Source organism: Strix aluco, chromosome 19 (genome assembly GCF_031877795.1).
Source record: "Strix aluco isolate bStrAlu1 chromosome 19, bStrAlu1.hap1, whole genome shotgun sequence".
Lineage (NCBI taxonomy): Eukaryota > Metazoa > Chordata > Aves > Strigiformes > Strigidae > Strix > Strix aluco.
The window spans coordinates 11,417,965-11,438,219 of NC_133949.1; the positions used below are offsets into that span (position 1 = coordinate 11,417,965).

At 39.8% G+C, this 20,255-nt stretch overlaps 1 protein-coding gene across 2 annotated transcripts in view; it reads left to right on the plus strand.

Annotated features, from left to right (window-relative positions):
- Nucleotides 1–20,255, plus strand: part of TAOK1 (TAO kinase 1) — a 74,134-nt gene that overhangs the window by 30,941 nt on the left and 22,938 nt on the right. For both annotated transcript variants that reach the window (XM_074845374.1, XM_074845375.1), the window contains exons 2-12: nt 379–605; nt 4,720–4,791; nt 7,731–7,832; nt 9,210–9,255; nt 10,154–10,250; nt 11,036–11,149; nt 11,905–11,996; nt 14,540–14,633; nt 15,999–16,080; nt 18,024–18,191; nt 19,059–19,262. In XM_074845374.1, coding sequence (XP_074701475.1) covers nt 474–605; nt 4,720–4,791; nt 7,731–7,832; nt 9,210–9,255; nt 10,154–10,250; nt 11,036–11,149; nt 11,905–11,996; nt 14,540–14,633; nt 15,999–16,080; nt 18,024–18,191; nt 19,059–19,262 — 1,203 coding nt within the window. In that variant the 5' untranslated portion in view covers nt 379–473. The remainder of the gene's footprint in view (nt 1–378; nt 606–4,719; nt 4,792–7,730; nt 7,833–9,209; nt 9,256–10,153; nt 10,251–11,035; nt 11,150–11,904; nt 11,997–14,539; nt 14,634–15,998; nt 16,081–18,023; nt 18,192–19,058; nt 19,263–20,255) is intronic.

Below are 20,255 nucleotides of genomic sequence, written 5' to 3' on the forward strand. Positions count from 1 at the left end.
TTGTCATCCACTTCACAAAGTCTAAACAATACTTTAAGACATAGTGAGTGAGGGTGTCAAGGTAATACAGGCTCACTAGTGACAAACTGGTTATCGCTGTAGGTCAGAGAGATTCTGTTGACTGCTTTGCAGGTGACTGAGCAGATGCTGGAGCAAGGAATGTGTCTCATTTTGTGTTTTGATTTTGGTTTGTGTTCTGTAGAAATGCTCGACTGGTGTCACAGTGGGACTGTGACGTTATCCCAGCAGATAGGCTGTGTTGCTTCATGCAACAGGGATGCTTGCTCTGGAAGAAGTGTAAGCTGCTCTGCTGTAGCTTTGTTTCTGGCTCTGTGAGAAGAGGATAATGAGTGAAGGTTTGCAATCTTTTTCTTGCAGTAATCCATGCTGAAGAGGCTCCATTCATACAGATGAACCAAGGGTTGAGGCAGCACTTTAAACCCAGATAGTCGGTCGGCTAACTGCCCAGCAGGATGCCATCAACCAGCCGAGCGGGCAGCCTGAAGGACCCAGAAATTGCAGAGCTCTTCTTCAAAGAAGATCCAGAAAAGCTCTTCACAGATCTCCGAGAGATTGGCCATGGAAGCTTCGGAGCAGTTTATTTTGTAAGTAGCTCTGTGACTCGTGAATTTAAACTGCAGATGTAGACTTTTTTGAATGTGTTGAGGAAAAGAAACTACTGTGAATCTTTTTATATGGTGTTTGGGGCAGAGATGTTTCCTTGGGTGTCTGTCTCAGTCCATTCACAGACTTGCAGTATCTATAAGGCGTGCGCATACAAACCGAAAAGAAAAACTGGAAATGTGGTGCTTGCCCGGTGCATCGTTGTGTTGCAAGCAGGGATTTATCTGCAAATTAAAACATAGACTTCTGCTTCATCAATTCTGACTGGCAATGCAGTTCTTTTGGTCTGATTGTCTCCTTATCATCTCTTGTCCATTGAGAGAAATTGGGTTCTCTCTCCCTTCATGCATACCCCCAGGCTCCCTTAAAGCCATTCTTTGTGTTTGACACCTGAATGTTGGTGCTTTTGTTGTCATTTGTCCTGTCACATCCTTCCCTACTGCAGGCGAGAATCCCAGTATTCATCTGCATAAAACTTATTTGACATGAACGTCTGGACAGCAGAATTTTTCTCAGGCTGCTTGTATAGCTCCACCTGAGGTGGGATGTCTCATGGCAACCTCATTTGCAGGTTGCTGTATGTTAACCAAAGTGCATACTGTGAGACCTTCATTAAAAAACCATTTTCCTCAGAAAACCTTTTCAGATTTATAATTATAGGAGGTGTGGCCAAACCTGCCAATTTTCCTTCAGAAAGCCATTTGTGTCAGTATTTTATGAGATGCCTATTCATTGTTAATAATTGCAGCAGACCATGTTGGGAACCTTCCAGCACAAATTTAATGCAGCACAGATGAACTAATTAGGAAAAGCTTCTTAATTTTGTTCCCTGCTTAAAACTATGAGCCGCCACTGTCTGGGAACAGATCTGGGGGAGGAAGTGTTTTCTAACGCAACAGTACTTACCTGTGGCCTTTATGTAATCTCATTTACTCACTTTAGTTAAAGAGTGGATATAAAAGGAGGGGACCGACAAATCTGTCTTCCTGCTATGTGGAAATATTACTGAAGTTTTTCAGGAGCACTGTACCTTTTAGAGGCATGCATGAACCACACGGGTATGGAAAACCAGCTAGAGGTAACCTGGGAGCTGTGTGCTAAGAGCCTTCCCAAACATCAGCAAGAAGCTGCCATCCTGGCATTTGTAGACTGCCTGAACTTTGTAGCTGTGGTAAGGGCTGATTGCCCATTACCAGCTCCTTCTACAAAGAGATCAAAAGTAAGAGGTCATTAATTTCTAGGCCCTTCTTTCTCTTTTTCCCCCCCCCCCCATTTTAGACTACCAAGTCATTAGAGATTGGTATTTATTCACTAAAGAGTGCAATTACTTACTGGTGTTTGGACTGTGCTTCTTTGACAGAAAGTACATCTAATTTGGCACTTGCAAAAAGACAAGTGTAAGCGGTGCATCGCACTTCCCCAACCCATTTGGGGGCTTTATTTTTGTCAAGTGAGAGTGAGTTTCCAATGAAGAAAATATGCTGTTGCTATTTCTGTGTCACGAAGTTTTAACCTGTAAATTGTGTTGTATTATGGTATCTTTTTACTACTAGCAGGTCTAAGATCTTGAATCTGAAACTGTCGTGTAATGTACTCGATACCTCAAACTCAAAAGATGAGAAGGGCAACATGGAGGGAGAAATTTAGTGTGAATTAAATATGTATAAAGAATTCAAGTGGGGGAGTGTGTGTTTTCGGTCCTTTATTCCTCTCTAAAGCTAAGGAAAAAAACTTCTTTTAAGTTTCTTTAACAAGATTTTGATTCTGCTAATGCAAACAATTAAACTTTCACTAATCAAGGTAATATTGGATTATAGTTAATAACTGCTTAAAAGCATATTACCAAAGCCAATGACATACTCCACCTTTTTTTTTGTGCATGCTTTGCTTGTATCACTGCTGAAGTTACTCTGGCCACCAGATGTTCATCCTTTGTATGGAGTTCTTGGAGGAAAGCAGGATATGTGTGCATAAATGTCTGCCGTAAAACAAGCCTCATTCATTTGGATCGTTTAAGCTAGCTGGCCTTGTAACATCTTCATGGCTTTCATCTAGGAACAGTCTTTTTCCAATTATTCAAGATCACAAGGAAACTAAAACAGCAAATGAAACTCCACGATTTTAACGTTGATGGGATGTCAGCTGTGATGGTTCTCTCAGCCCCGCTGGAGTGGTGAAGGACTGTAGGTGTTAGGCAAACACAATCAGGGGTCACTTGCTTGGGTTTTCCGATGCATAGCGCACCCCCCTCACCAGGCCGCTTTCATTGCATACAGCCTGGACCAAAAATGTGGATGATAAATAGATCTGGGAGTAATTAGCAAGTAGAAAAACCCATATAATCCTGAAATCTGCCCCTCCCTTTTTTAAAATGCGGTTTAGTCTTTCATTGTTAGCTGTACCTACCTTTCTTTCCTTGTAGTGGTGATCCCAAGAAGGGGTGATATATTTATCCTGCGTGATAACTGGCTAAGTGTTCGCTCTTGTCTCTTCCTTTGTTTCTGTAACATCCTGCAGTGGCAGAAAGTTTCTTTTTTTTTCTTTCATAATTGACATGAATTTTGCTGGTTCACCTCATGGTTTTAGTTTCTTAGAAACTGCAAGTCTGGCACCTCTGAATCATTTTGGTATTATCCTTACCCTACTCCCTGCTCTGCAGTGTAATAATAGCTTCACTTGACACAGGAAACCTACTACACTGGAACACTGCAGATGGAGCAGAAGAATAACCCACTCTCTTTTGTTAGAGCTGTGTTCCTTCTGCTCTACTCTAGTATTTTGCTTGCCTGTTTTATTGCAGTTCTTCACTGATTTGACTGTTTCAGAGATTGTCTCTAATTAGTAAAGATCTAGGAGTCAGAATTTTATTCTTCCTTTTTAGTTGTCCCCCCAATCTCGGAGGTAATATCAGCAAGACAGTAGGGAGGATCCTCTGAAACAGAAAGAAAACTAAAAATAGTATTGGTTCAAGCTTATCATAACCGGTTGAAATAAAGACTGACGAGGAATTCTGGGAATCTCTTCAATGAACAGCAGAGTTAAAACATGACTGAAAAACCTTTTTACAAAAGGCGGTCCCAGTACCTCATTAATCCATGTTCTGATAGGCTGTGCTTGATAGTACAAATATATTAAAAAATCGGCATTTTCATCAGTCATCAGTGAATGCTGTGGTACACATTATTTTGATTTGTATCATTTGTCTTCGTATCCAAGTTGATTATTCTTATCAGAGACACTCAGAGGTCTTTTCCTACACCACCCTCCCGTGCTGCTGAAATCCTTAACAGAGGAGAGGCTGGGGTCCTGTCGGGAGCCATCCTTCCTGCAAGGTGAAGCAGCGCTGTCTCTTTTCCTGCCAGGGTGAATGAGCCATTGCTTTGGTGCTAAATTAAACAAAACTTCTTGTCTAGTCTTATCTTGGATTGTTGCTGTCTGAAGTCAGGAAGTCTGCCTTTGAAGTGTGAAAAAACATGTCCATTTATTGCGCAGTGTAAATAATAATCTTATTGGACTGAGAAAGTGAAAGTCTGAACAGGAATCTGAAGATGGGTCACTTAGATCGCTGCTGTCTCTCTATATATCCTCTGCCTTCCTTTGAGACACAATAGCTCGTTTGTGGGAGCGCTGGGGAGAAAGCCAGTGTCTGGAGCAGGTATCTCCTGTGCATCCTGTGACATCTTTCCTTACGTTTGGAATGGAACAAGGGGGCTGAGCTTTGCTTGTTTTTTACTGGAAGGGACCTGGGCAGGGAGAGAAGCTGATTGAGGGAAAATCGGTTCTACTTGAATCAGAGCTGCTTTTTAAGCTATGATTTTTAGTTTAGAAGTGACAGTGCTCGCCTCCTGCAGAGACTTGCTCGATGCTGAGCACGGAAAAATGTCATACCTTGTCTCACAAACAGGAGGGTGATCTTTAACTTCATAAGGAAATTTCCTAATAGATGCAGCAGTCATACCCCTTGGAAAATATTTTAGTTTAACTCTGTGCAAAAGTTAACTGATGGATAAAGATTTTTTTACGAGTATGTTTGGTTCACATCTTAGGGGAAATCGTGATCTGAAGAAACTGATGCATTATGTTTTCATGTTACAGGCACGTGATGTGCGCACCAATGAAGTGGTGGCCATCAAGAAAATGTCATATAGTGGGAAGCAGTCCAATGAGGTATGTGGAACATGTTGCATATTAAATCTTGACCTTTGAAAATACTTATTATATGGGATGATTTTAATTAGCTTGGGTTACAGCAGGAGAAATCTTCCTATAACTGTAAAGGTGAATGAGGGTACTGTGTAAACAAAACAAATTAGTTTACTGTTCACAGTGTATTTCTGCCTAATCTGCTCCTGGAAAAGATGAGTAGGACTCTTTTTTTACAGACACAAAGGGCTCTTTTATGGGACTATGTAAATGTGTAGAAAGCAAAAAAGAAAATTAAAAATGGTTGGTTTGCACGTTAGTATGACTTGTTGCCCTTAAACTTTCCATTTTAAATACCTTTCAAAATAACCATGGTGCTTACTGACAAAGGAATAACAGCAATGGATGCAGTAGTGAAAGATTTGGAGGGAATCTTGCTTGTACAAAGTAGTAAGGCAGAATGACAGTGCTGGTGAGCAGCTAAAACAAAAGCCAAACAGCAGTGAATGAATGAGTGTGAAAATCTGAACAACAGCATAATTACTGTCAGGGATTAAGGCAGCCTTTGCAGAGAGGTCTGTAAAAGTAGGCCTCTGAGATTTAAACGTTAAGTGTTTTCATGGCCACCACAGATGTGTGGTTTTTCCCTAGGAAGCTTAACAGAGATAATTGATTTTATACTTGAAATGTGTAAGTGCTAATACAGATTCTTGAAAAGCCCAACATGACACGAACAGCTGATTTGGTATTATTTCTGGTAAACGGCATCTATCAAATCATGGCATGATTTTTCAACAGAAGTATTTATTGTAAGCTTGTTGTTCAAGGCATTTATGGTTCCCTCCCTCCATTCTCTATATTCCCGTCTTAGAGGCAGTCTTGCTCCGATGAGTTTGACTAACAACTCGGTGCTTTCTGTGCCTGCCTTTTGTGTATTGATCATCTGCGCTACAAGGAGCTGAACTAGTCCTTCCTTTCTGTGTGTGTGTGTATGTAGCTGTGTAGGAGGTAGAGGTGGCAGTGTCTCTCCAGCAGTCCTAAATTCTAGCTTCATAGTTAAATTTGCTATGCGTGTTTCTATTTTGTCACTGCGGTGACTTGTTTGACTGTGTACTGATGAAAGAATAATTTGTACTTACTACTTGTCCTACTGTTTTAATTACTGTGAGCTATAAATACTCTATTCACATGAATGAAACAAACTGTGCATGCTTCAGAAATAGCTTTTGTTTGTCTTCAATGCGTATGTTTCTTTATTTTGAAGAAGTAATAAGACTAGGATTATAACACTTTCTATTTTACTTCTATATTTATTTGTTTTGTTCAGAAGTTTGCTAGAGTTATGATCTAGCCTATGTAAAGAAAATTGACTAAGGGCATTCTGGTATCATTTATATTTACTTTGGTTTCATAATAAGATTTTTATCATTGGTGGGAACAATTACTCTCTAAGGACATATTTTATACTAAAAATAAGCTTAAAACCTTTGAAATATGTAGTACTGTGCTCTTAATGGGATCTTGGAGCTTTTTTTTTTTTTTACACAGGAAATCATGAATACATCTTGACTAATATATCCCCTCTCTTCCCAATATAGAAGTTTAGCTTGGTGCATTCTTGGTTTGACTTTTATTGCTTAGTACCTCAAAGTCTTTGAGGCTAAAGGTAAAAGGCAACTAAGTTGTTCTTGTAGTGGAATGAAGGTGTCAGGAGAGAGTTTATGTTAGTATAGCTGCACTAATGTCATTCACACAAAATTTCTGGTGTTGAGAAATGTTCAGTCAATCAGCTGCCTTGGTTGCGGCTACCATGTTCCCTGGCTTCATTTATTTCTCTAACCCTAAAATTTTTATTGAGGAGGATTTGGGTTTTGCATGTTTTCCAAAGCGTTTGGGTATATGGGACCTCTGTCCATCTGTGAATCCTGGCCACATACATACGCCTGAGGAAGTGTGTGCTGAGAGATTAACAGAACCTGGAGAACAGCTTTAGAACCTTTTGGTGTTGGGAGAGGTTTCCCTACCTCTGATTAACTTCAGAACCGATACTCTTTCTCAAACGTTTTCAGTGTCAACACTCTTCTGTTGATGTCTGCATACTTAAATGGTTTCAGCTACTGCGATTATTTTTGAAAATCTTTTTACTAGTTGTAGGTTTACTGTTGCACGTACAAGCTTTTGCCTTTCTTGCCTGAGGAGCTGTGGATGTGCAGCAAATGGGAGGAGTTGGTGATTTCCTCCGAGGGGCGTAACGGCAGCGTCTAGGTGCACATTGGAACATGACATTTTGGCCTCTTCTGCATTTTAAAGTTGCACTGGCAGAGCTCCCCTTTATAATAAACCTGGATTTTGGTTTATCTGTTTATTCTTTTATTCCTGCAGAATCATTTCCTTATCCAGTAGGTAATTCATTTTAAATTGGTCCTTGTAAAGACAAGACTGGTAATGGAGAAGCGTTATCAAGAATGTAGTCGGATATTTGGCGACTGATAAATAAAGCCTCATCCAGTGTAATATGGTTACTAGTAGGGATAGGTCTCTATATCTGCAAGAGTTAAGTGAGAAACAGCTGATCCTGCTGAAGGATACTTACCATCCACATCTCTTTCAGGTTGGGAGGTATGTTTGATTTGACAACAGAAATGGTATCCCTTGAAAAAAGGATCGCTTTTTTTTGGGGACTTGCTCAGATATTAAGTGTTTACCAGTATATCCTGTGGGTACATATGAATAAAAAGTATTACAATGATAAATCCTTACATACAGCCTCATCGATCAATGACTTATTTTGTAGATCTGTTGAGGAGTTAAGCAGTGAACATCATGGTGTTGATGTAAATTTATTTTTATTTGGAACGTTAAGATGGTTTTGCCTCTTAAAATAATCGAATGACATACTTAACAACAACAACAAAAAAGGTAACAGTTTTATAAAGTCTTTCTATTCCTTGTATTTTCTACAGAAATGGCAGGATATTATTAAGGAAGTCAAGTTCCTCCAAAGAATAAAACACCCTAACAGTATAGAATACAAAGGCTGCTATTTGCGGGAGCATACAGCATGGGTAAGCATCTGCTGCACTCTGCACTTCTCTTGCCTTGGTTAAGGGCGCTTTAAAATTTATCTCCAGCTGGCTTTCAGGAGGCACCTGAACACTTGCATTGCACAGGCTCAGATGAGAATAGCCAAGGGCCTTACAGATGCTCAGCAAAACTGAATGTATTTTTTGGAAACAAGATGTAGCGAAATTTTCCCTTTCACTTGCAGAGTAAGGTGATTGTGCTGCTGTTCTAGTATATTTAGCTTGATGGACTGAGTATTTGAAATACATACTAATGGCGGGGGGCAATTTATCCACTTTTCGTGCTGTAAGGAAAGGTGAGAGTTTCATGTGTACTGCCTGGGAGGCAAGTATGGCAACTTTATTAGATACTTGCAGGCCATTTAACAAGGCATTTGGTATGCCACTGAGTATTAATGGTTCAGTACTCTACAGCTTGACTGAATATATTCCAGAAGTAAGTGTTCAGTTGTACTTTAATGGAATAGGTTAGAATTATCCTACTGATAATTGTAATTAAAGTCTATTTTGAGTCATTAGTATTTCTATTATTTAACTAAATTCTTCTGTTGTATATTGTTTGCTTCTGTTGTCATTTCTCTGTGTATGTTCAGGTGACAAAACCAACTAGCTGGTTTTATTTCTGTCTGTCACGTCCTAATTACTTTCATACATTTGAAAGTACAACAAAAAAAAAATACAAACAAAAAACCCCAGCAGCCCACCCCACCCAAACTAAATTCATGTTTTTTGAGTTTGTGTGGATGCAAATGTATTTGTAGGAATAGATGTGATTGACTATGCAGAGGAAGCATTGTGTTAATCAAAAAGTGCGGTGTGCACCTCTCACTGACGAAGTTTTTGTAGTATAATATGCTAAAGAAATCATATTGTTGAACTAATAGTTTAAATTGTAAGTACTGTTCAGGTTTTAGCTTCAGTAAATCTGTAGGACAAAGTTTTAGTTTCTTTTTTTTTAAATCTGACTGGGACAAAACGTTAAGTAAATCCCTAAATAGCCATTTAATACTCTGATAAGCCTGTTAAGTGCAATTTAACATTCCTGTTAAGAACATGCATATAAAATATGTAATACAATACATAACTGGTTATGAATATGGTTTTGCCTTCCTTACGAGATTTGTTGCTTGATATCTTACACAGGAAGGCTCTGCTGATTCCAGCTAGAGCTGTCCTATGGGGAGGGCACAGTGTGACAGTGCTAGGATGGGGCTTGTGGTACAAGCAGTACTTGTTTTGTTATGGCAGTCTGCATTGTATGCATCAGTGAGTATTTCTAGATTTCTCCATGGAAGTCTAGAAAACATACATTTACTATTAGAGATTTTCTAACAACTATTTTGATTTCTCCCCATACAGCTTGTTATGGAATATTGTTTAGGATCAGCATCAGACTTACTAGAAGGTATGTCATGCACATTTATTTGATTGAAAGTCAGAAATATAGTACCAAAGTAGCAGGTTGCAGCATCACAGAGTTATCCTTGAGTATATAGATTTGTTTGGAGGCAGAGTGTGTGTGAACAGGTGCAGTTTTTCAAATTCTTGCGTGGTTGTAATGGCCTTTCTGTAGAATATCGGCTTTCCTAGGTGACTAGTTTTTCCTTGGTTCATATTATTTTAAAGTTGTCAGTCAGCTATTTATTTTCTTCTGAGTTTTGGGTTCTCCTGTCATCACAGTTCAAGACTTATTTCTGAAAACCCTTGCTGTTGATCCTAATGCTTCCTAACAACTGTAGGCCTGTTGACTGAAATAGCACTGCAGCATTATTAGGGTTTTGCTTGATGAGGTCTTTTGTTAAAAGGTTGTCTTTCTATCAGGCTTCTTGAAGTGAACTTTCTTTGAAGATATATGTGTGGCTAGTAAGTTGTTCATCTCCTTTCCTTGCCAGAAGCGTTTCAGGGCAAAAGGCTGACCTGCCAGAGAGAATTGCTACAGTTTATTCGTGTGTGAATTGTCGTAAAGTTCTAGGGTTTGGGATTTAGCTTCATCCGCAGAAAACTGTGTTGAGTCTCAAATAGGTATTTGGGAGAATGGTCACAGAACTGACAGGAATATAGTTTATGGTTGCAAAGTAGTCTCTTTCCGATAGCAAATAGCTGCTGTTTGACAGTTAGAAGATTATATCTGATTATAGAATGTATGCTGTGAACTATTTTTGCATTTGCTTCTCATACAGAATCTAGTAAAAGTGAACTTTTAGTATTTTCTCTCTGTTTACATTGTTAACAGTACTCACTTGCATGCTGCAAACTGCATTGTTTTCTTTAATATTGAATTTCAAATAAATTCTTTCCTTAAGTTCATAAAAAGCCATTGCAAGAAGTGGAAATAGCAGCAATTACCCATGGTGCTCTCCAGGGATTAGCATACTTGCATTCTCACAATATGATCCATAGGTAAGTGGTTATACTTTTGCTGTCTCACACACTTACAGGTAATTTATTTTGTTGATTGTATCCCCTTCATCCCAAATTTAATATTTGTAAGCAGAGATTTTCTTTTCACAGTGCCCGTATGCTCCCGAACTAGTAATTTATAGTAGTCAAATACTAGCAAGCTATGTATCTCCATATGCACTATCTCTTACAGCTGGTGTTCATAATTTCTGCAGAACTGCTTTGAATCTGCTATGCTTTTCAATACTTGATACGATGCTGATTGTTCCCTGAAGCAGGGAATAGCAAGGCAGGCTGAGTTCACCTAAATAGCTTGTAGCAACTGCAAGGCAAAGATTGCTGGGGCGGGAGGAGCACTAATACTTGAAAAATTAGTTTTACATGAACACACATGTTGAGAAGCACACAGTAAGTATGGGATACAAATGACCTTTGCATTTAAAGTACCTGCTGCATTTTAGTAGGATGGAGAATTTGAATAGTTACATTATTAGGACTTTCTGAAAAGCATTTACAAAGGACATAGTTGGGTCAGAAGGTTTTGCTGAACTGTATATGAAGCTTATCCAGGTGTGCCATTTTAAGTTGATTTTTAAGACAAACTAGATTCCAAGGTCAAGGGCCATGTTAAGCAATTAGCCTAAAGGTTAAAGATTTTGTATTTGGAGGAAATTTGGGTATTCTGCAGCTTGAACATGTGAATACTGGCGTGTTCTGTACTCTGTCCTGTAGAAGGCTTTCTTTCTCGGAGAGGAATAACACTGATGCTTGTGTTCTATAACCAGAGATATCAAGGCAGGAAACATCCTGCTGACAGAGCCAGGACAGGTGAAACTTGCTGACTTTGGGTCTGCTTCCATAGCATCTCCTGCCAACTCATTTGTGGGGACGCCATATTGGTAAGCCAAGAGTTTTATGCATTTCTGACTTTGTGAAGTAAAAGGGTCATTTATTGGGTATTTAATATACTTGGGCTTTATTGGAGCTAGCTTTAATCTTCCGGTTGTGGTAGTGATAAAATGTACTTTGCAAACAAAAGATTAAAAGTAAGTAGGCTCTGACTTCAAGAAATTGTGAATCCTTGTATTTGTAGTTCACAAAATATAATAAAAATATTTTGTTGTTCTTACGCTGACTTTAAGTGGTAGAGGTGAGATTGAATCATCTGTAATATATTTTAATCACTCCCCCCAGTGGTTTTAACAGTTCGTATGTTCTCACCGCGTCTGGTTGTTGAAATAACTGAAGTGTTTTTTCTTTCATAGGAAAGGCCAGGTTCATTGAACAAAATCCTTTGCAGATCCCTTGTATGCTTTTGATCTCTTACACCTAATCTGTGGTGTTTACACAACTGCATGCTATAATTATTTCACCAGAGTTGGCCAGCCAGCTAAACTATTGGAAATGTGGGAGGTGATACTCATAAAGAGAACTGGGCAAAGCACAGGAGAACATTGCGCAGCCTCTCTACAGGCTTGTACTAGTGTGGGTGCCTGGTCTTTGCTCCCAGTATCCCATGTTCATGCCTGATACCTTGGGGAATGATTTGTTTACGGTGGCTGAAGTCAGTGAAATAGCCTGTTTCATTGAAATACTGATGACGATAATGTGTTCCATTGCCCAGAATTTTATGAGCACCAATTTCCTGTTTTAGGATGGCCCCAGAAGTGATTTTAGCCATGGATGAAGGGCAGTATGATGGCAAAGTAGATGTTTGGTCTCTTGGAATTACCTGTATTGAGTTAGGTAAGTTACTTTCTTTGAAAAATTATAAAATACAGTTATTTAATACCTAGGACTTATTCAGCTGAATCACAGTGCAGAAGATCTATGCTTTCTTCCTTGTCCTGGTTTCTCTGGGACTTGAGTTTTAGAGAAAAGAGCTAAATGTGCTCTCTAGAATTCAAGACCAAGTTTCCAATTTGATGTTTATTGAACTGGCATTTTTGTTACCCCAACAAAGAATTATATAGACAAAGAAAATAGCCAGACTATACCACTAAAGGTATTCGCGTTGTGTGGGACAGGCAGTTAACTTCTGAACTGAAAAACAGTCTATTTGCTGAACAGCTTTAGAAGTGAACCATTAGAAGTTCCAGTGTGAGAATGTGTTTAATGATATAAGTTGATATTGTTTGCATGCAAATTTAAGATACATTAACGAGTCCTGCAATAATAGTTTTGGATAAGGGGACAGCTTCAAAACTATATTCCATGTATGTTGTCACTTCTGAGTAGATTTGGCTGGAACCTCTCTTTTTTTAAAAAAAAAAAAAAAAAAAAAAGGAATAATCGAGTTTTGAAGTGGTAACCTATAAATCAAACCCAAAAGAAATGATGGCACTGCCATTAGAACAGACTCCTTAAAGCAGACATCAGTTTTAAAGGACTATCTTAGTATGGCATTCTCTTTAAATTTAACATGTAGTATTTTCTTGGAACAAAAATACACTCACTGAAGCACACCACCGTGCACAGCACTACTCAGATTTTAGTCAGGATACAGCTCTCTGGAAGCATTTAGCTCTAAGTTTTTCTGGGGATGGTGAGGTTCAGTGCTGCTCGTTGTACCTGAGGCTGTCCTACCATCCTTGTCAGATCTCATTGCTCCTACTCCAAACTGACCTTGGTGGAGGAGCAGCCCGGCCAGGCAGCGAGAGCTCTCAGGAACACGCTAATCCATGTGAACTGCACAGTTTAGCTAAAAATGCCGTCTGGCATTCCAAACTGTCAACTTCATTTTCTTCCAGGACGTGAAATAGATTCTTTCTTCAGAGCAGAGATTTTTTTGGTTGCCAATATAAAGTAAGTTGAAGGGGTGTGACTGTCATGACAGAATCCTGCTCCGAGTGGAGTAAGGAGACTTGGCTGGCTGCAGCGCTCCAGGAATGCAGTGAGCTCATGGCCACCACACCCCCGGGTGCCTTCCTGCACGCTGCGTTTTTGCAATATGAAGCGTTAGGCTTCGTCTACGGCTTCTAGTGTGGTGGGAGGTGAGACTAGGTCAGGACAGTAGAGCATTGTAGGCTGGGTTGGTGTGGTTATCTCATTTGTGTTGGTTTGAATAAGCATGGGAAGAAAGCAGAAAAATGAGATGTCTAGTAGTCTTCTCAAATTATCACTTAGTCTTAGAAACGGTCTCATTGAAGGCTCAGTGTCAGTGTTTCCTGAAGATTTCTATCTTACTCCGGTGAGTTAAGAGGAAAAAAAAGCTAGGGAGAACAGTCAGTTAAAATAGTTTAAAGGGTCTGTTAAAATAGTTTAATGGATACTCAGTCTGATCCTCGATAGCAGCTAGTAATCTGAAAGAATAGAGAAGGTACAGTGCTACATTTGACAAAAGGCTTAACTCCTCAGTTCACCCGTTCTCAGGAATCTGTAGGGCTTAGTCCATTCTGTGATAGCGATGAGTGAACCGTGATCTCTGATACATAGCTTACTACTACTATTCCACTCAGAATTGAAAAGCAGAATAAGAAAACTAGCATTACTTTTTCCTTGTTTGCTTTTTTCAGGAAGGAAAGTTTTCTGTTGCATTTTCAGTAGCGTAGGAACGTCCTCATGGCCTGACCAGCTTCTCTGGAATGTTTATGGCGAGGCTGAGCTTTATAGGTTTACCCCATAAACATTCTGATGAAGCTTCAATTTTGTTGTTACAGTGAGATCATCTCCTTCCTCATTAAGCTTTCATGCTGTGTCAGTCTATAAGAGTAACACAAGCTTGAAAGAGAGAGAAGAGCCAAAGAGAATGCAACTCTCAAAATAGTATAAAGAGTTGGCCTGTTACTGACTTCCTGCCCATGTGCTTAGTCAGTTAAGTGTGATTTGATGGTTCTTGTAACCAGCTTTTTCTTCATCACTGCTGTCCTGCTAGAATTAAATATTTGTTAGCTTTTTAGCAACTGTAGTTTAAATACAAAAAAGGGAGGGGGTATGAAACCAAGAATGCTTAGTGGCTAAACACCGAGAATAGAGCTTACTGTTAACTTACTCCTATTTTAGTACATTAAAATGAGTCAGAGAACTCAACTATGATAAACCACGTAATTTAAAAGCTTGAGAGGACAAGGCATTTGATCTTCAAAGTGCTTTCATCTTCTGCAATGGTATAGGACATATGCCAACATATCTGTCTGATTGCAGGGTAGGGTTGGTTTGGGGTTCCATGTTCAGGCAATAGTAATTCTGCTGATGTGGTTTTCTTTTTAAAGGGATGTAAACTGAAAAAAAAAAAAAGCAAAAACATGAGACTATCTCCCTATATAAAAATTATTTTCTTTTGTGTGTAGCGGAAAGGAAGCCTCCTTTGTTTAATATGAACGCAATGAGTGCCTTATATCACATAGCGCAGAATGAATCCCCTACACTACAGTCTAATGAATGGTGAGTATTACTGAGGGAGGAATGTTGTAGGGAATTGCTGTAAATGGAGTGCTTTGTCATGCTGAGTTCTTGAAATGGCTGGATTCCTGTTGGGAGGATGCGAGCTGGAAGGTTCTCACTAGGTTCGCTATACATTATATATGGAAAATTGACCAATTTCTAAATACGCATTTTAGACTCTAAAATGTAGTAGAAACAGGACATGCTGCTGGAAGAACATAAGATCTTGTAAAAAAAATTCAGTTCATGGGTCAGTAAACTTTTGAATCTCCCAGGCTAGCCAAAAATGTGGGTTTTAGTGTTTTTTAATCACAAACCACACTGTCAATTCCGAAGTCTTGTATTGCTGAAGTACTGCTTTTCAGAATGCACACACACTGCTTGTGTGTGGCAAGTGTCTGTTGCATAAACTTCAGAAGAATAAAGCACAGTAGTAACATTTTGTGCCTCCCAGCCTCAACAACTGTCTTTTGAAACAGCACACACAGTAAACTAATTTCAAAAGTTAAAAACTTCCTAATTATGTTTTTCTGAGCCATAGTCCTAGGCCTCTAACATAACACATTGTACCTTATTTTTAGAAGTTTTTTTCCACTTCTGAGATTTTCTGGTTAGACTATTTCACACCCTGGTGCTTGACAAAACATTCAACTCATTTTATGCGTTTTTCTGACCAAAAAATGCAATAATTTAATCTACTGAAAAATCACAGTAGCAAAACCCCCTGTTACATGATGGGAGGGGGGGAGCGGTGGGGGAGGAAGGAAATAAAACCTGTACAACTGATGTGCCACTTCTCAGGGTATAATCCTGCCTGCCTGAAAACCTGTGTTCGGAGAGAGAAAGGGCAAAATACAGAATTTTAGCTTACAGAAGGGGAGATGTTACTAAACAAATCATGACCTTAAGTCTTACTTGTGACAGATTGCACAATAGTGTAGAAGTTGGGTCTGGGGGGCCAAAGGCATTTCAGGAATTGTGTGTTAATACAGTTCATGGATGAAACACCTGCGCACAGAGGTGGAACGGGGCAGGGGCTCTGATTAGACCTTGAACAGTTTGTGCAATATAGAATTTGACAGGGTTGATGCTCGCACTGAGCTGTATGGGTGTCTGCCTTCATCTGGAACTTCCCTTCCTCTTGAATTGGCCCGTTGTCTGGAAGCTGAGGATGAAGGGATGCACCTACTGATGCTTTGGCTTGACTAGGGGTGTCAGAGGCTATAGTATGAAGTTCTAGGTCTGTGTGGTTTCTCCTCACTCTTTCTGCTAGCAGCACCCAGAAGTGAGTCTTTTGATTCCTTAATGAATTAAACTGGGTCGTTAACTCAGATGGATTTTTTTTTTTCCTCTCCTTGCTTCCAGGTCTGATTATTTTCGAAACTTCGTAGATTCTTGCCTCCAGAAAATTCCTCAAGACAGGCCTACATCAGAGGAGCTTCTGAAGGTTGGCTTGCTTGTCCTTTTTGTTTTCCTCATGGTATTAAAAAGGGGCCATGCCCTGTGATGATGATGTTCTCACTTACTGTACTAGGTTGCAGTTAACGATGCTCTCTCTGCCCATTATCACTAACACCTTTGAGCTGAGGGTGCTGTGGAGTGTACCGAGCTGGTGATCCTAGCTTTACTGCCCCTTTGCCGTTCCCCAGGTGACTCTCCGAGCCAGCCTTGTTCTCATCATAAAAGGACACCACATCAAGTGACACTGGGTGACCATCAACTTGTCAAGGGTTTCAGTTTCTTAAGTTCAGTCTGTCAGTGATTTTAATTAATCCTGACAGAGCTGCCATGCATTAGTTAACAAATACCTTTCGTTACTTCCCGCTTTATTCTATGCTATATATACCCCTAAAGGCTTTTTATCCTCTCCCATCACCTATGTGCTTTCTATGTAGAACTGAAATTTGCTGTTCTAATAGTATCCCTGGGGGAAAGGGGGCAGAGGAAAGCAGTCTTTCTTCCCCATACTTTTCCTTGACGTGAATAAGCCTCAGCCAACTGCAGGTTTTCTCTTGCTTTATTTCTTAGATTTTTTTTTTTTATTTGTGCTCCTGTATGCTGCAGATACTTGGTTTTCTTTGCTCTAGTCTGGAAACAAAGGCAATGTGATAGATTGTTGCAAAAAGCTGACGTTCCTAAGTGAATGCAGCTCACATAGAAGTTAAGTGTTAGAGCTGCTTTATTCTAAGTGTGACTTTGATGGATTTCCTTTGAGGCATCAGGTGGCATTCAGAATTTTGGTAACTTGTCGTTCTCTTTGCAGTACTCATGACATTATTTTGTTTTTAATTTATCCTGTCCACGTTTCTGCTAAGCAGCAGTTTTCCAAAATTTTGCATTGCAGGGAAATGGATGCTATTTATGAAGGTTTTATCATCACCTTTTTGCATGTTTTTACTTAAATGGTTCTGAGGACTGTTGCCTCTTTAAAAGCTGTGTATTCAGAAAGTAAATGCAATTACCCAGTAAAGGTTTCAGTGTGGGTGTGTAGTCCTGCCATTTCAGAATTCTGAAGATTGGTTTTATTTTGAGCAATGCACTGCAATTAAAGAGAACATTGACGGAAATTAAACGTTTGTGAATGTAATCCTTCCATATCTATAGTCTCAAACAGCTGCATGCCACTTTACAGGGACAGGTAGGGAATGTGACATGTTAGAAATGGCAATGCAGTTCTCCAAAGGAACAAAATGAAACTAGCGGTGGTGTTAATAATGACTCATGCTTGCACAGCACATTTCATCTGGAGCCTGCAAAAGCTGCTTCTGACACACATAGGCAGGACTTGTTTTACCTAATGGCAAAATGTAGCTACCTTTGCAGTGAAATGCAGTGAGTATCTCCCAAAAAAGAGCACCTCATGGCTAACTGTTCTAGGGCCAGGCTTGAAGGCTCACAGCCTATTTTATGACTCAGAGCTGTACGCTGAATATTGAATTTTTGAGCTTTTCTAAACAAGGAGAAGGGTTTTCTAGTGAGAGTTAGCTGATGAGTTAATTAACATTTGGTTAGAGATACTAACCAGCCTAACACCTTTCACATTTATTTGTTGCTCTTCCCCCTGTAAACCACAAGTAGATAACATCTCAAAATGCCCCATACCCAAAGAAGTCTAGGTTTAAACTGAGCCCATTTTCATGGTATGTGAAATACCATTTCTGGGGTTTTTTACATCTTTATTTTTTGGTGAATGTCTCCCATCAGAAGGCAATCATTCTGAAATCTGTCTGGATTGTGAAGTCTAAAAATAGTGCCAGTGTAAGCTGTGAAGGTATTCTCCTCCTGTGCAGGGAAGGCGGCTAACAAATCCAACTAGAGCTCATAACTGTATCCTCAAAGCATGTGTGCTGGATGTATAAGAGGTCACTCACCTATTTGTGTGTTCCACAGCACATGTTTGTTCTTCGGGAGCGGCCCGAAACAGTGTTAATAGACTTGATTCAGAGAACAAAGGATGCGGTGAGAGAACTGGACAACCTGCAGTATCGTAAAATGAAGAAGCTCCTCTTCCAGGAGGCACACAATGGCCCTGCAGTTGAAACACAGGAGGAGGAGGAGGTGAGAAAAACTTTGGATTTCATCACTGAACCAGAGAATGATGCAGTCATTTAAATAACCACAACCCGGATATTGCTAAAATGAATGGAGGCTGTTTACGCACCTGGCTGTAAACTCGGTCTTCCTCTCTGTGTTTGGAATAAAGCTACTTCAAGGCACAAACAAGGACAAACAGGGTAGATGCCTAGTGCTGGCAAGAAGCTGCACCATGTGTTCATGCTTGAACAGTTAGCTTCCAGTTCTGTAAATTGTAGCTTTCTTTGCCTGTTTATAAAGGCTTCATGAGGACTCTTTCAGCAACTGCAGTTAACCTCCACTTTGGCCATATGTGCAAGGCCCTTGACAGTCTTCTAGTTTTGTCTCGAGAATGTTGTTCTGAGTCTAAGACAGAAATTTGTACCTGGTTTAAAAAGAGAAAAAAAGAAAAACTGTCAAAGAGATTAATTTGGGTTTTTGGGGTTGTGAGCTGCAATCACTATGCAGAAATTGAGACTCTCTGGATTGCCAGTGTCTCACGTACAGAAAGAACCGTGTGAGGTGCAGGGTCCCAGCTGAGCACTTTGGTGATGCTGGTGTCAACAGTTTCTGGTGACACACTGTTGCTGATACATGATAGAGTTCAGCTTGTTAACAGGCTCACTGATGAAAAGAATCTGACATCATCCAGTTAATCTTGACAAGGTTGATTCTTTCTCTCCCCAGCATCCCACAAGAAAAATGTTTCATGGCAATGCCTGGAGGGTGGGAACTGCCATGACGTGGCAGGTAGATGCCTTTAGAAAGGAATGGAATGAACATTTCATTTGGTAATGCCCATAGATACAACTGTGATGGATTTGGATTTTCTTAATAATTCCTTTCTCCTAGGAACAAGATCATGGTGTCGGCAGGACAGGAACAGTGAATAGTGTCGGAAGTAATCAGTCCATTCCTAGTATGTCTATCAGTGCCAGTAGCCAAAGCAGTAGTGTTAACAGTCTTCCAGATGCCTCGGATGATAAGAGTGAGCTGGATATGATGGAGGGGGACCACACCGTGATGTCAAATAGCTCTGTCATTCATTTAAAGCCGGTAAGCACTGGATTTTTACTGGTTAACTTTGAAGGTGTAAAATGGGAGAGGATTTGGTTGGCACGATGACAAAAAGTCGAGTGCTTCCTATCCTAAGTCATTGTCTGCAGGTTCTAATATTGTGCCCTAAATATATTAATGTGTGCTGGAAACTTTGGAATGTTGCTGTAAAAATAATTTATTTCTGTTGATTCACTAAAATTTATTTTACTAGTTGAATTGTTTCAAAAGCGGTTTGCTTTACCGTGAGGAGTTGGAATGGCAGGTTGTGAACAGGTTTATTTAGTGGATGCCCCTGATTTGCAGAACACTGCGTCATGGGACAAAAGAATGGAAGAGTTCCCTCTTTCCTCCTCCTAGTTAGTGAATTCTCAACTACAGGACCCACAGTAGTGACTGAAATCTGTTCCTGAAGCACCCAGCTTGCCAGCACTTGATTCAAATATTTGGTTAATGAACAAAGATGCATGGAAAAAGAAATGCAGCACTCTGGCCATGGCAAGCTGTGAAACCACTTCCCCTGCTTTACCTCTGCATGATGAAGGATAGACTGGGGAGCATCCCTCTGAACCGTGCTGCTCTTGCTGTGGAAGGGTTATCACACCTTTTCTCAAAGCAGTAACATTTCCCTGGCTAATGATAGGTGTGGTTAAATGTTTTGTTCTTTGCCCAGATATGCAGCAAAGACGCAGGTATTTCCTCAGGGAGTTAATTAGTATATCATATCTGACTACTAATCACTCTGTGATGAATGACAAACTCAAAATAAGAATGTGGAATACACCATGACAAATTTTTAAATTTGCTTTGAGGTATTTCTGTAGTGGGCGTAAGGAGAATCTTCCTCTGTCTTTCAGGGTTACAACGGTGGGTTTTTTTCTTTCAGACTTGATATAATCTACTTTATAGCTTTTATGTTTTGTTGAAGTAAACTGTTTGACTCAGTTTTCAGTTTTCCATTTATTTTTCTCATTTTCAGTTCTAATTAGTAAT